The following is a 16,322-nucleotide window of genomic DNA, read 5'->3' as shown; positions in this document are numbered from 1 at the left end:
TGATAACTGCAGCAAAGAGTACTGATAAATATAAATGTCTGCTATGTGAGTGGCACTATGCCAGGTGCTACCTAATCAGTGGTATGCAAAACAAAGACCAGTGTCTCCAATAACCACAATATTTTACACTCATTCCATGCCGTCTTCATTTATTTGTTTCTGCTTCTCCTTCCTCCCCTACCCAAACTTGGAATGCATGTTTAAATGTTACAACTTTTTCACAGTTGATTTTTTTTTAATTTTTGGCTGTGTTGGGTCTTCGTTGCTGCGTGCAGGCTTTCTCTAGTTGCGGTGAGCAGGGGCTACTCTTCATTGCGGTGCATGGGCTTCTCATTGAGGTGGCTTCTCTTGTTGTGGAGCATGGCCTCTAGAAGTGCCGGGTTCAGTAATTGCAGCGCGTGGGCTAAGTAGTTGCGGCTCGTGGGCTTCATTGCTCCACGGCATATGGGATCTTCCCGGACCAGGGATCCAACCCATGTCCCCTGCATTGACAGGCAAATTCTTAACTGCTGCGCCACCAGGGAAGTCCCGGAGTTGATTTTTAAAATCACATCTGTAAGGGTAACCTTTCTAGCAATAGGCCACCATTATCTTTCCCTTATTTTGGACTCATATTATATTGGTATTGTCTTAAATAGGTCTTCGAGTGTTTCATGAAAGTCTTTCCCTTTAACCAAATCATTAGCTCCTTCAGGGCAAAAGTTAAACCTTTTACTTTCATCTCCCAGAGCAAAGTCAAGAGTGATTATGGGAATCATTGTTAACCAGTATAACCCACGATACCTGGCCCCTGTAGATCTCCTGTATGGGACTGGGGATACAAAGATACATTCCTATCACTTAACCAACTTAAGGACATAGGAAGGTGTATTAAACTATACATATGTAAGGTGCCATATATAATTCAGAGGAAGGGGAAATCGTGCCTGGGCTTCTGTACTCAGAGGAGGCTCCAAAGCCCTGGGATATGAACGGGGCCTTGCCTTAACAGAAAATAAAAGGCAGGCACCAAAGGTTGAGATAACGGGTCTGAGGAAAGGCACAATTTTGCTGAAGTAGGCTTGTGTCTGCAGCAGTGGCGAGTAAGATATTATGGACACAGGTCAGCTCCAGGATAAGGACAGAGTCTAGCTCTTAAATCAACATAACTCCTCTTTTCTCTTACAATCAAGATCTCTGCCGCTGAGCCATACTATCTTGATAGATCCCAGTATGGTTTGGTTATTTCTTATCCTCTAAGGGGATATGCCTCATATCACCTTGAGTACAGATGGGCGAGGACCAGTTAACTGGAATGAACGCAGGCGGAAACAAGTAACAAGCCCTGTGCCTAGAGACCAAAACTGTCGCGGTCCCAAACAGAAAAGGCGGCGCCGAGCCCTGGGACCTCTCTCTGAAATCTTCTTCTTCCATCAGCTCTTTCTCCCGGAGCAGCCTGAGTCCACATCCTGTGAGATTATCTGGAGAAGCCTCGGGCCTCCAACTTCATTAAAACCACAAGAGGTGTGTGTCTGGGGGACCGGTGATAGTCTGGGCCCCTCAAGCGATAAGCCCACGCCCAGCCGAGGAGGAGTCCCCCGGCCTCCCAAGGCTCTGAGCACCAAGGCCCACTCTCACGCCCCGCCTCCTGGCTCCGCCCCGCGCCGGCGACGCCGACGAGGGGGTGGGTTTCCGCTTCCGGTGGCGAATTGTTGACGCCTGCGGCTGCGGCGGTGGTTACCGGGCCGTTGGGGAGGGGTCAGTGGGGGAGTGAGACGGCGCAGTGACAGGACCGCCGAGCGTGCTGCTGAGGCGACGATGGCGGAGGGGCCGGAGAAAGCCCGAGGCCGCCCTCCCGGGCAGGACGACGGCGGAGGGGACCACGAGCCCGTTCCTTCCCGAAGAGGCCTTCCCGCCGCCGCCCCACGGCCCCGGGACGGGCCGCAGCCCGAACCCCAGGCTCCGGGCCGGCCCCCAGCCCCGGGCCTCGGTCCCCCCGCGGCCGCCACCGACGAGTCGGAGCCGCCGCGCGAGCCCGAGAATGGCAGGGAGGCGGGCTCCGGCTCTGGCTCCGGCCCCGGCTCGGGGTCGCAGGCACCGGCAGGCTGCGAGGCGCCCGGGGCGGCGGCGGCGCCGCGGGAGAAGCCAGCGCGGCTGAGCGCCCGAGAGTACTCCCGGCAGGTGCACGAGTGGCTGTGGCAGTCCTACTGCGGCTACCTCACCTGGCACAGCGGCCTGGCCGCCTTCCCCGCCTACTGCAGCCCCCAGCCGCCCGCGCCCAGCTACCTCGCGGGCGCCGGCGCCGCCGCTGCCCCGGCCTCCGGGCCGCCGCCCCTGCAGCTGGGCTATTACAACCCCTTCTACTTCCTGAGCGCCGCGGCCGCCGGGCCCGAGCCGCCAGCCTCCGCCGGCCTCACCGCCTCGGCTCCGGTCGCCGGCCCGGGAGCCCGCGCGCCTCACGTGCAGCCGCCGGCCCGGGCAGCCCCCGCGACGAGGGTAGGACCCGCCGCTGCCTCGCGAGCCCCGAGCGAGACCGGGCGGCAGGCAGGTGAGAGGCTCTTCGGGGAGCGACCTGGGGGCGGGGCCGGCGGGCCCCTCTCCGCTGTCACCGCTGCCGCGCTCGCCGCGGCTTCTGCGCGTCTGCCGGCTCGCAGGGTGTACAGCGCGGCCCTGCGTGCGCCTCCCCTTAGACCTAGCGCTCCGAATCGGTTCCCTGGCCCCCCGGTCTGGTGTTCCACGTGCGAAGAAGTCTTTGCTCCTCAAAGCGTCCTCTTAGCCTTCGTCTCCGCGGTGTGGAGTGAGATCCGAAGCTTAATTCACTCTCAGACGGCAAACCCGGCTTGGGGGTAGGGGAAGTTTTGACTGATGATGCTGGAAAGCATCCAGACATGGATGTATTAACTATATTATCTATAGTCAATATGGTAACTTTTATGAATTAGGGACAGTGGAACTGACGGATATTAAAGGAGATTTTCAGGAATGCAAATGGAATTATGAACCTTTGGGCCTTGGCTTCATCTTGTGTGTTGTCTTTACTTCTGTATGGGAATTAGAATATTCTGAATCACACTTTTTAGTGTATTATTTAGACTTTTTGTTTACTTTATCCAGCCACAGATAATATGGGACAAGACCTAGTTGCCTGAATTTGATTCAAAATTTAGGATGGCAGCTTGATAATCCCTGGATTTGTTAGAAAGACATAGACAAACTAAATAAGGGGTAAGATGAGGGGCTCAGGGATTTACTTCGCACCGTCTACACTTGATATTTTGCTTAAAAAGTTTAATTTTGTGTCATAGGCTTGTAATCACCTGGAGTCTCCTCATTTGAATCCCTAGTGAAATGTATTGAGTACTTGAAATTTATCTGTGAAATCATTTCTAAACATTAAGGGGGTGAAAACAAGCTTTAAACTGCTCAGTAAATAGTGACGTAGCGTTGCTGTTTTAATAACATGCCCTATTGAAGTCAATACCAATAATTGTTGCAGTTATAAAATTTTTTTTATCAGCAAGTTGTACCTTGACTTTACATTCATTACCTAGCTTGGGTTCCAAGGCCTATGTGTAACGATTAGTTTTCCTAACTTTTTTTTTTTTTAAATTTACAGGTAGAGAGTATGTTATTCCATCCTTGGCCCACAGATTCATGGCAGAGATGGTGGATTTCTTTATTCTCTTCTTTATAAAAGCAACCATTGTCTTAAGCATTATGCACCTCAGTGGAATAAAGTAAGTTAAGGCCATTTGCAGAAGGGTTTTAATGTCCACTGTCTAGAGATCTTGCTTTAATTTTTTTTTCATGCCTGCAAGTGACTTTATGGATAATCTGTGTGCCAGTGTCAGTGATTTCTTTATAGGAGCTTTGTTGGATTTGCTTTCTTGTTGGTTTTAAGAAATAACTACAAAAGAGAGAAAAATACTTAATTCTGCAAGATGTGGGGAATTTCACCTATCAAAAGTAGGTGAAAGGAACCTCCAACCCTGGTTTGATTTTATTCACTATTTTCTTAGGCCAGTTGCAAATTTTTCTCTTACAGTCATTTTCAGAGTGGAGTATCTAAACACAAAGGCATAAAGAGGTTTTGGTAGATGAACTATTAATAATCAGCTAGATGGCATTTCCAAATGGGGCTGCGTATACTGTCAGGCAAGTTCCAAGTGAACTGCAAAGTGAGCTATTTATTTGCATAATCTTCCTTTCAGATTAACAATCATAATAGCGGTTATCACTTGCTGAGCACTTCCCATGTTCTAGCCTTTGTATGGATTCTTAACCTTGCCACCACTGTAGAGTAGAGGTTAATATCTCCATTTTATAGAGATTGAAATTTGGGCTTACAAAAAGTTAAGCCCAGAATTTACAAAGGCAGTAAGTGACAGTCAAGTTCAGACCCTGGTAATTAAATTTCAGGGCCCCTGCCAGGAGCCTGAATGTTACTATGATTCTTCCCTGTCTCTCCCTCCCTTATGCCCTACACATCCAATCAAGTACCAGCTAACTCTGTTCAGGTCTCTTGAATAACCTTCAACCCATACCATTTCCTTTTCACTGTCAGAATTTCATTTTTCATCATTGCTTCTCCCTAGTCCTGTCACTGCCATCACTTGCTTGGATTATAACACAAGTCTTCTAACTGGTATCTCAGTTTACTGTCTCCTATCTCAATTCAGTCTCTGATAGAAAACCAAAGAGATCATAAATTCTGATTCTGCCACTCTCCTGCCTTAAAATCCTTCAGTAGTTTCTCATTGCCATCAGGGTAAGTCTTATTAATGTCCTCATATATTTTAACAAATACCCTTATTTCTTAATCACTCACCTCTCATAGTTATTTGAGCCACACTGAACTGCCTACAGCTTCCAGCATACTCTTGCTTAAAGGCTTTCTCTCTTGTTAGTCCCTGTCTCTGAAATTTCTCCCTTCTTAGTCTGGCCAACTTCTCTTCATCCTTCAGATCTCACCTTAAATGTCATTTTTGGGAAGCCTCCACTAAGTTAAGTGTGCCTGGTACGTGTCTCCAAGTACCCAATGGTTCTCTATTATAGCCCTTTTCCCACTTCATTATTATTTATTCTGATTTACCTGCTGGGTTAGCAACTCTGTGAAAGCAGAGACCATGTTGAATTCACTTGCCATTTTATCCCCGGGGCTAGTACAGCGCCTGCTCAGGGTAGTGCTGCTTATTTGTTGAATAAGCTAATGAATGTTTTGTGAAGCTAGACAGTTGGAAACCTAAAGATTAGTTTATAATTTCAATTAAAGTTTTTGATTTACACTAATGAAAAAGAAATCAATGCAACTGCTCTGGTAACTAATTCTTTGTAACCAAAAACTATTTTTTTGTAGGGATATCTCTAAGTTTGCTATGCATTATATAATAGAAGAAATAGATGAAGACACATCAATGGAAGACTTGCAGAAAATGATGGTTGTGGCGCTTATATACAGATTATTAGTTTGTTTCTATGAGGTAAGCTACTGACTTCAGCAAATATTAATATTTAACAATCTAATTTTAGATTATCAGCCCAAGACAAAAAAGTAGTGGAGATTTTTATTTTTAATCATGTATTTGTCAAATGTCTTTATTTTTTTCTAAATTTCCTTTAACATAATACTTTCCAAGTTAAAACTTTCAGAATGGAGACATTTTTCATTTGTAATACATTTCAGTCTTGTCCAAAACTATATTGTAAGTTGGTTGTGGAACTTGAAATGCATCTTTCCATAGAAGCAACTTGCTAAAAAATATAATGGGTCATAGAGAAATATTACAGTAGATATCTTGTGGTATTGAAGATGTTAGAGACCTGCAGAAATGCATTAAAAGGTTAACCCTTAAGTATTCTATGAAATTCTTCCAAGGTGAAAAATTTAAAACATGAATCATACGGCAGGAAAATTTACCTTTAAAATTGGTATAGTTGAGCCAGTAAATTATTATAAAATTATCCTTCTTTCCTTAGATAATTTGCATTTGGGGAGCAGGTGGAGCCACCCCAGGGAAGTTCCTGCTAGGGCTTCGAGTTGTGACATGCGATACGTCGGTGCTTATTGCACCAAGTCGGGTTTTAGTGATTCCTTCCTCAAATGTTAGCATTACAACGTAAGTTCTTTTTTTTAGCTTAATGTATTATGTACTTATGAATTGTATTGATTACTTAAAAATTATTTTCATAAGTTATACCATTTGATAAAAGTATTTTTAGGATGTTGGTTCTTCATGGCATATAATAGGCTTACATTTATTAAGTTTAAAACAAAGTTTGAATGTTTTCAATGATTAGACTTCTCTTCAGTATATATCTTCAAAGGTAAGCATTTTATGAACTGTAGGTCACAATAATGAGGAGGATTTGGGCGTGGCTACTCTCTGTATCAGTGTTCCAGGCCTAGCTTTATTATTCTCTAGATCTGTGGATATTGGAGTTTAGTTACTGCTGTGCCTTGAAGCTTCCATTTGGTAATACCTGTCATTATCCCATCTTGAATAGGCAATAAGAATTTTGACAGCTATACATGCGTGCATCCTGCTCCTAAGTGATAGAGCTTGTAATACTTCCAGTACTCATGGCTAGCTGTTGGCATCTGGCTCTGGGGGAAGGTACAGATAGTGATAATGGAAGTTGTGGAGGTGAGTAGGTGGTAATCAGTTGAGCAAAACAGGATACTGGCTGGAATTGCTGCCAGAATGATTCAGAGTTGGGTTGTTTAAACAAGAGACTCTAGAAAAAGCCTTGAATTTGCTCACATCTTCAAAATTTCCTTACATTTTTGTGATTCTAATAATCCTGGCTGTTACGTTTAATGAGTCAATAATGGCTAATATTTATTGAGCACCTCATAAAACAGGCACTGTTTTAAAAACATTGCATATGTATTAACTAATTTAAGTTAGGTACTATAGGTACTATTACCCGCTTATTACAGATGTGTAACACAACTAGTAGTTGGTAGAAAATGAATCTGAAACCAAGCAGTCTGGATTCAGAGCCCCCATTCAGCTGCTCTGTTATCCTATAACCGTTCAGTGCACCGAAAGGCAGAAATCTAATGTTAGTAGGACAATTCTCCATTCTGAGCTACTGTTGAAAGCTTTCCTTAATCACAGAAGCCCACAGAGAAAGATCTGATAAACAAATACAGTAATTTGAAATGCTGGTGCTCTTCACAGAAGGTAGAAAATGGGACTGCGTAAGTGTACTCAGTTTAGAAGATGGTGAAAACACACTAAAAGTATAGAGGTACTGAGTGACTATAGAAAGGGTAGTAAAGGGAATAGTTATTCTAGTCTTCTGTCAAAATACTAGAAAATACTGTAAACTTTTAGTTCACATTCTAAGACATATTATTGCTTTTCATGTGTAAGTTCTAAAGTTGAACTAACTTTTATGTTACAAAGTCTTTAGAACTAGTCCGGGTGGTTTGATCATACTTTGCTGCTTGAAAGTAATTCAGTTATCAAAGGTTAAAACTCTGTTAATTATACTCTGAATATGTTTTAAATACATCTTGAACTTGATAGAATACTATTAATCTATATGTAGTTGGTATACGACTTATCTGTTTTTTGGTGTTTTTTTTTGCTTTAATTTTTTAGGTCCACTATACGAGCTTTGATCAAGAATTTTTCTATTGCTTCTTTTTTCCCTGCTTTCATCACACTGCTGTTTTTTCAGCATAATCGAACAGCCTATGACATTGTAGCAGGAACCATTGTGGTAAAAAGAAATGGGGTCAGATGATGCCCCAAAAAGCCCTGAATTCCATACTCTCTGGAATAATGACAAGACTAAACTATATATCAAGGCCATCAGTATCCCTGGGTTACATTAACTGATGATTTAGAAATTAAAGCAGTCGCTCCAGTGTGATGCAGGTGACTATGCTGAAAGTATTGATTTTACTTGAATGTCAAAGAACTTTTCCAGAAGAAAAACCTGTTAAGTTCAAGTGTTAAAATTTTTAGATTGAACCGAAGGCAAGTAGTGTCATAATCAACAACGGACAGTATATACTTAAGATCTAAGGTATCAGAACTTGCTGAAAGCATTTTCAGCTTTGAAATCTCCAAATGAAACTTTAAAAGCTTATTTTGGTTTATCCCAAAATGATGGAAAATGTCCAGTTGTGTTTTGTGAACACACTCATCTTTTAGTTAACACTTCTTAAGGAAACGTTTGTCTTTGCTTTTTGCGGGGAGGGAGTGGGGACAAACATTTGATAAGCCACTTAGCGCCCATCCCAGGAGCTGGTGAGTTAGCTGCAAGAGAGAGGGGAAAGTGAGGCCGGCCTAGCAGTTCCCTGACTTGAAATTTTAAAATCTGTACTGCAGTTTACTGCAGGAATGATGTAACTTTGTAACTATTCTTAATGCCTAAACATGTATTTGGGGGCAGATTTTGCATGATGATGAAAAAGTATTAAGTCATATTGCTATCTTATCCTTGATTTTTTTTTGTTTTTTTAAAGAAAAGGTAAGTTAGTGATTGCTTTTAATGGGGTTGGGGGGAGGGGTAAGTTTTCACTGTAAATTTAAATTGAAACTCACGTGCAAGTGTTTTCCGTGCCCTAAATCAAACCATAAATATGTGGGGAAAAGCAGTCCTATCAAACTGTTGCATATTTACTGTAAAACAATATTCCCAGTATGTGCGCAGCATGAAGAAAGTATTAGTGCTTTTTCTGTGTTCTGAATATAACTTCTCTTTATATACAGGATATCCACATACTAGTTTCCTTTTATTATATTGTTCAAGGAATTAAATAATCTTAGCATTTCATGATTAAATACTAGTAGCCTGTGAAATACTTACCAATTTTCCCGTTAGGGACTGTTCTCTGTAACAAGGAAGAGTAGCATTTCCAGATGTTATTCCAAGTTCTTTGGTTCTGTGGGCCAACAGCTCATTTGGGGCCTGCCAGGGATGATGTTTTTGAGGGAAATGTTAAGTAACACTTTGTGTATTGCCATTTTAATTTATTCTTCGATTGCATAGTTGTAGAGTTTTAAGTGTGTGTATGTGCTTTTTGTTAGATGGCCCAGTTAGCTGTGCTGAGGTATATCTGAACTAAAAGTTTTGTTTCTTAGGCATTTTCTGCATCTGTTATTTTCCCCCAAAACACTAAACTGTGTTGAACAGTTCATAACTAGGGTGCTTACAGGATCAGTCTAGGCTTTATTTTGGGCTTAACAGCAAATACATTTGCTATTACTGTATCAGTTTTTAAAGTGGGTTTTTTTTGGACATTTAAAACGTGAATATTTTCAATTTGTTTATAGAAACCTTAACAGTGTCCTTAATGCCTTTTCTTATTGTAAAATTTCATAAACCATGAACCATGGTTTTCATAAACAATGTTTTTCAAAATAACTTTATAGTAAATCCATCACAGAAAGCCTATTAGTTAAATGTGTCAAAATACTAAACAGATCATTCATTCACCTGTTTCTGGGAAGAGAAAGTGTTACGGTCCTTCACAGTAAACAAACCCAAACCATCCACTAACTTCTTAAATTAGAGGAGAAATTATTAGGAAATGTTACATAAACTTACTGATTAGTAGTGTATAGATTAGCATCAGAGTATACACCCCCTTTGCCCCTGACTGGGAACTGGAGTTGAAACGTACCCTTCCGACATGTAGCTCTGGAATACACCTTTAATGTACAATTTCCTCGATGGTTCACCACTTAGGCTATTTTTATACAGTAAAACGAAAGGAAATATGTAGTCCAGTTTGTTTTATACTTTAATATCTATGTAGATGCATTTCTCAGGATTCAAGTTACACTATGTAGCCCTATCAAGTAAAAAGTGTTACTTTCTCTGCCTTTACAACAAAATCCAAGTCTGTTTATGAATTCAGCACTTAGGGAGATTTTTGATTCCCAAGTTGGGGGGAAAAAAATGACAAAATGGGGAAGAAGGGGGAGCCACATGTTTTTCTCTTGGGGCTGGGGCCCTTCGTATTTTCAGTATACTTTATTATATTTCATTTACAGAAATGCTGAATTTTCTGTGTCAAGACAGAATTCTCATACTGAAGCTCTACAGCCTAAAAAGGCAAAAAGAAAGTTGTCTTCATAGTATTAACATTATTCATCACTTTTACAAGATAATAAGGGAACAAAAATTAGGAGTTATGCTGAGAATAGTATTTCAGTGAACATACCGTATATAAAACCACAGGTCATGCGCTTAATTTAGGCATCTAGAAACTCTATCTGTTATGAAATGTGCAGCCTGAGTGGCTCCTGCACCTTGAGAAAAGTCTGACATACTAATGCACGCTGGGCTGAGCTAGGTGAGGGAGCAGCGGCAAGCAAGCTGTGCTTTTAGGGAGTCTGTGGCTAGAGAGAAAGCCAGCACCTGTGTGGTACTCGTGTGGCACTGCTTCAGAAGTTACTTCTTTCTCCCTAAACAGTCACCTAGTTTCTCCCAAATATTTAGGATTGAAAAAACATTATATTTGAGGGCTTTGTCTAAATTTATAAAAGTCTTCAATGTTTCAAATGACGGTAAAAATTGTTCTAACTAAAAGAAGGATTTTTTTTCCCTTAAGTGACTTGTTTGGGCGTTTCACTTAGGCATAAATACTTCCAGCAAAAGGAAGACAGGAGTTGAAAATAAAACTACTTGGGAATAAAGGGCTTTTTGATGAATGTATTAACTTTTTTTATTCTACACTTACCCCTATGAAAACAGGCTGTTGTTCCTTTTAAAGGATATTCCTAAATAATAGCAGTATTCCTAAAATCTGGCAAATACTTCAGTTACTTGCCATTTCCCACCCTCCAGCCCATACCAAAGGCCAAAATCTTTGCAATATGTGCTTGCCTGGGTAAAGTTCCTCATCTCAAGCTGTGTGCGTATTTCTTTGCAGTTCATTATAGTATGGCTTGATCCACAAACAGTATCTGATGGCCTGCCTATAAATGAAAATTCAACATTCTGTTTTTAAGAATTTGCCACCAATTTGTATTCTTTGTCTCAATAAATACCTGGTCACCAATGCTTTTGTGTTTTGCCTGTTTCTTTGAGGTTTGCTCCAGAATCTCTTGCTTCCAAATACAGCTGCTCTAGCATTCTCTGCCTTCAGGAGATGAATGCTTTCAGAAATAGAGGTCTATCAAAAAAAAAATCATCCACTTTGAGATATATTCTTTTAGCAAGTCACTCAGAAGTTAGCTGTAGATGACTAAGCTTTTAATGTTAAACTAATCCTGTCCGTTCCTTACAGTTGTTAACCATTCCAACCGCAGTGCAAGATACTAAGGACCCACATTACAAATGAGGAACCAGCAGTCAGAGTCTCGTAGCTAGTAGAAGACTGAGCTGGGCAATTTAATCCTAGTCTGGTCTTGAAAGCGTTCCCTATTCAGACCTTTACAAACAAAACTAGGACAGGACACACAACAGGTTCCTCAAGAAACACAAAGATAATAAAGGATAAACTTAAATGTAGTTAAACTGTGGCGTGGTCTGAATCCTGTAGACAATGTGCTGTCAGGACCTCAGCCATGAACTACTACACATTCTGGAAACCACAGTGGATGTCTGAGGTAAGCTTATAAAAATTGCCCCGGGGCTTCCCTGGTGGCACAGTGGTTGAGAGTCCGCCTGCCGATGCAGGGGACACGGGTTCATGCCCCGGTCCGGGAAGATCCCACATGCCGCGAAGCGGCTGGGCCCGTGAGCCATAGCCGCTGAGACTGCGCGTCCGGAGCCTGTGCTCCACAACGGGAGAGGCCACAACAGTGAGACGCCCGCGTACTGCAAAAAAAAAAAAAATTGCCCCGTATTTCAAGGAAATGAAAGCTCTGACATGGTACATATAGCTGGTGTGTGTAGCTAGACCCAACACACCCATTTTTATCAAATTTACTGTACCAAATTCGCCAGTTTCCAAACAGGCTCAGCACATGACATAGTGATACAATTAAAGAAAACATAAGTTTTTCCCCAGGCTAAACCAGGAAGTTTATGGCCTGGTTACAAATTCCTAAAATTAGTCCAACACTTATTTCAAGTAATAAAATCCTAATTCCAAGAGAAATAATTCCAAGAGAAATTTGTAACAAATAGCTAAAGACTTATTTCAGTTGTCTGAATTGTACTTCTCAGTGCCCCAAACTGTAAATTACTAAAAAACCAACCTACCACTTGAGAGTGGCATGCCTGGACCTCATGCATCAGAAGTCTTCCAGGTGCTCATGTAATGATTTGGGGCCCTACCTGGACCCAGTGATGCATCAGTCTCTGGTGAGCAGGTCCCAGGATATACATTTGGCCCACCTCACCAAGCATGTTGATGTACATTCAGTGAGAACAACAGACCCTCTTGTAAATCAAATTATATAAACATACCTGATGATTCCATCTTTCTGCGTATGCCTTTCTTACCTTCAGAGATTATTTTCAGTTAAAAACAATTCCTCATTGATCCAGCACGAGAAGTGGGCTTTTATTGTTTTCTTTCCATAACGTTTCCCCTTCTTCCACAAACAGCGCTTGACTTTCGTGTATGGAGCAGGGAACCCAAGGCAGCTATTACAGCCACAGGGAGTGGGTCTACAGCCTGTACCAGTCCGACGAAGAGATACCTCTGCTGGGCTTAAGCAGGGACTGATTTGAGGCTGGAGCTGCTACCACGAATGTTTTCTATAGCTGCCATGTGCAGCCTGAGAGTTAAAGCAGTTGACATGAAAAGACAAGTCCTACCTAAGTCCCAAATACTCTAGCCCTAGAGATCTCAGTTCTGGGGGCCAGATTTCATTTATAAAATAAGCCACCCTAAGTTTGGTTTTCAGTTACTTGCTTTTAAAAAAAAATTACTAAATAAAATATTTCCAGCACATTTTTAATGAAAAATCTTTCCCAGAATAGAAAGGCTAATATTCCCATCCATATCGACCTAAAGAATGGCTAAGAGTGAACGAACATGCAGTTTAGTTAGGCATTAACTTCTCAGCATCAACACCCCACAGGTTTCCAGTTTACTTCTTTTAGCATTCACCATCATCTGCCCCCAAAAGAGGTTCATGTCAAATGTATATTATTTAATAAGGTGAGAATTATAAATACAAAATTCCTACTCCGAAACCAGCATTTGATGATGGCCTAAGACATTTTCAGTAAGAGAAACCATGTCACTGGAAACACAGAAAAGCTCTTAAACATTTTAAAGTACTGAATTTAACCACAAGTTCAGCAAAATAAAAGTCGGCACAAAATAATCATATGTACAGATTGAAGAATACAATTATCAAACGCTGTCCCAAGAGCACTTTTATGGACCATAGGAAAGAAATCTAGTTTAAAAAAATCGATAAAATAATCCAAAAGAAATTCCACAAAATGACCACTGAAGTTTTTGTGGGCTATTTTGGGCATGCATCTCCAAGAACTCTATCAATAAAACATTGTCTAGCCACCTATCAAGGAAGATACAAACAGAAATGGCTGCATGTGTTTATTTTCAACTTTTAAAAAGGTATGTCCATTTATATGCAAAGTAGGTGCGATTCCTAGCACCAGACATAAAGCAGGTTTATCTTCAGACACTTCCCCTTCAGTTAGGAGTTGTCCAAATCACTTCAATGTATTCTTCAGAATTTTTCTTCTAACTGACTATTGTTAACCTTCATAAAAAGGTTCCCTTCCACTAACACTCATACCTTCACTAGGATTTAACACTAGAACAAAACGTATTTCATAACTTTTTATTGATGGCATTTATCCCATGGTTTAACATGTTAATTATACTGTAATAAACATGGCTTTAATATTAAACTTTTCCTTATTATCCAAAGTCACCACAGTCCATTTCAGTAAATATAAAAATATATGCTTAATACTTTGTACAATACTGGTTTTTGGTCCAAACAAAAACTGGATCAGAAAAGCCAATAAACTCACTTTAAGAATCCCCAATTTTTTTTTTTAAAGATTTCCAAATGGATTTAGGCAACTTTGAATAATGGGATTTACATAATAAAATCTGAGACAAGACTAAACAACAAAAAAAACTTTCTAACACAAAATTAAAATTTCAAGTTCACAGATTTATGTTATGCCAAAAAAGTACAGAAACAAAATTGTATTTACACAAGTTTCATAATAAAATAATGAAAAAGGCAAGACAGGTGATAGTCAGAAGAATGCCAATATAGAAATAGCATATAATTATTAAATGGAGAACGAACTAGATCTAACAACTCCTTAGCATGGACCACTCTTTAATCAGGCTTCCTCTATCAGAAAATTTTAGTGCACAATACACCCAACTCACTCACTTCACACATACACCAGCACAAACTCAGCATAGAAATCATTCATTTCAACATCCTCTAATCTATACAGAATTCCTCAGATATAATTACAATTTCAATGCGTTCCATAAAACGCATATCAACGCACACGGTGGTGCAGAGGTTGTATACAAAGCCATTCTCTTGAGCGGGCTTGATTCCTGGGTTCAGCCAGCCTATGCCAAACCAGTGAATAATTTGCTGGATCATAAAACATTTTTGCTGAAGAATAAGTCACCAGTCTAGCTATTATTTTTTTAAAAGGGGGTGGGAGAGGTAAGGTTGGGGCTTCTGTAAAGAAAAAAGGAGAAAAATTCCAAAATTAAAGATCTGACCTCAGATAACCCAGCACGTAGTACAATCCAGAATCTGAAAGTAGGGCACCAGCTGTTGTTAAAACAGTGTGTATAACACCATCAAGATCTTTATTTCCTGCGTCTAACAGCAGTCTTTATCTTGCGACCAGAAACCGCAGTTCCAGGAGAGAATGAGTTTTTCCCATTTGACCTGTGAAAAACAAAAACTCTATAATATGACATGATGCTCAGATGAAAGTTCACAATCATAACACTAAATGTGACTGGTGATGGGGTGGGGGACACTACTTTCTGCTACACCTCATACCCTCAAGAGAGACACACGCACACGCACACACACCCTGCTACTTTCTGCTACACCTCATACCCGAGACAGACAGACACACACACACACGCACACACACACACTCTCTCTCTCTCCCTCCTGCTAGTTTTCTTAGGCCATGATCCTCCAAAATTGTAACACGGTAAACTGATGGAGAACATAGATTTTACCTCAACCATACTGCACCTTGGTGATTCTAATACACACACACACACACACACCCTCACTATGTTAAATTCTCCATTTCAACAAAAAGCTCTCTTACCCCACAGAAAACGCCGCTGGAGACTGGCTAAATTGAAAGCCCCCCGAGCCAGAGGGCTGGGCTGAGGCCGCAGGTGTGCTGGCATTTGCGCCGAACGTGAACACTCCTGATGGATTATTGTTTGTGAAGTTGAAATTTGTAGCGCTGCTGCCAAACTGGAAAACAGAACCTGCAATAGATGAAGCAGAAAAACTTTATTAAGGTAAAAATGATGGTTCTTCTAGTAATGACTCTGACCTTTACATACAAAAACCTGTAAAGGGTTAAAGCTCTTATGGTCACTTAAAGAAAATTAAGTATTTTCTCCACTCACACAATATATACCTGACACCCTCAAACAAGTGACCTAACTCACCCATGACCAAGGAAAAAAGGGCAGGGTGGACTTTTTGCTAAGACCGTGGAATCAACAAACATACTTACCTCTATCTTCTTCAAAATTATGTTAAAATAACAGTAAAGGGAATTTTACAATAAATGGAGAGAGGAGACAACACAACAAAATTTTGAAGCTGGAAGGCTAACTGGAGACAAGTACTAAACTAGCAGCAAGGGAAAGCACAGAAGTCTTTCCATTTACACTAAACATACCCAAAAGGTTTAGGTTCCAGGTACTTCCGGAAGTGAGAATGAAGGTGTGACTGAAAAAAACCCCAGCAGAATGGTAGAGTATCTGTTTAAGAAGCAGATACCTAGATCAATCCCTCCCCAGCACCAAACAGGATAATAAATCTCCTCTACCCGGCAGAAGAATAGAACTTTAGTCTCTGGAGAGGCCTCTGGACCAGGGGACATCACACATAAAGGCAAAGATACCATACTGCAAACAGAAGCATTCAGCATAGCTTGATACAATGAATATTGAGAGCGGCAGCCTTCTGCCCTGACTCAGCTCCCATACCGCTGGCAATCAGGAGTATATATACCCTTCAGGAAGGAGACTGGAAGAATCTTCTCTGGGAAATCTGGCAGTCTGAAAGGAAAGACCTAAAGATATTGTACTAGCATCCAGTTCTTCCCAAGAGGACAAGCCAGTTATTAGATAAACCTACAATGATATTCAAGATCTGTAAGCCCTAACCACATACAATGAATTATTGAGTGGTATTTAG

The 16,322-nt window shown here is 41.2% G+C and overlaps 2 protein-coding genes across 2 annotated transcripts in view; one reads left to right on the top strand and one right to left on the bottom strand.

The window, feature by feature from the left end:
• Positions 1–1,723: 1,723 nt before the first annotated feature.
• On the top strand, positions 1,724–11,131 carry FAM8A1 (family with sequence similarity 8 member A1). The gene is made up of 5 exons (XM_082848034.1): positions 1,724–2,527; positions 3,596–3,716; positions 5,336–5,459; positions 5,956–6,095; positions 7,590–11,131. Exons 1-5 carry the CDS (start codon positions 1,798–1,800, stop codon positions 7,732–7,734), a joined length of 1,260 nt encoding a protein of 419 aa, XP_082704160.1. The 5' UTR covers positions 1,724–1,797; the 3' UTR covers positions 7,735–11,131.
• Positions 11,132–13,541: 2,410 nt separating this feature from the next.
• The window catches only part of NUP153 (nucleoporin 153), a 76,640-nt gene continuing 73,859 nt past the window's right edge, over positions 13,542–16,322 (bottom strand). Inside the window, exons 21-22 of the mRNA XM_082848799.1 lie at positions 15,211–15,379; positions 13,542–14,810 (exon numbers count right to left, since the gene is read on the bottom strand). Coding sequence (XP_082704925.1) covers positions 14,729–14,810; positions 15,211–15,379 — 251 coding nt within the window. The 3' untranslated portion in view covers positions 13,542–14,728. The remainder of the gene's footprint in view (positions 14,811–15,210; positions 15,380–16,322) is intronic.

The sequence above is a fragment of the Leucopleurus acutus genome (assembly GCF_964270905.1).
Source record: "Leucopleurus acutus genome assembly, chromosome: 10".
Lineage (NCBI taxonomy): Eukaryota > Metazoa > Chordata > Mammalia > Artiodactyla > Delphinidae > Leucopleurus > Leucopleurus acutus.
This window is presented reverse-complemented; position numbering and strand designations above follow the sequence as displayed.

What these genes read in the sequence shown, in the direction of transcription:
- FAM8A1 (XM_082848034.1), top strand. Translation starts at nt 1,798, where the DNA reads ATGGCGGAGGGGCCGGAGAAAGCCCGAGGCCGCCCTCCCGGGCAGGAC. An exon ending in ATGCACCTCAGTGGAATAAA is followed by an intron (nt 3,717 to 5,335) that starts GTAAGTTAAGGC and finishes ATTTTTTTGTAG; the next exon opens with GGATATCTCTAAGTTTGCTA. An exon ending in TATTAGTTTGTTTCTATGAG is followed by an intron (nt 5,460 to 5,955) that starts GTAAGCTACTGA and finishes TTCTTTCCTTAG; the next exon opens with ATAATTTGCATTTGGGGAGC.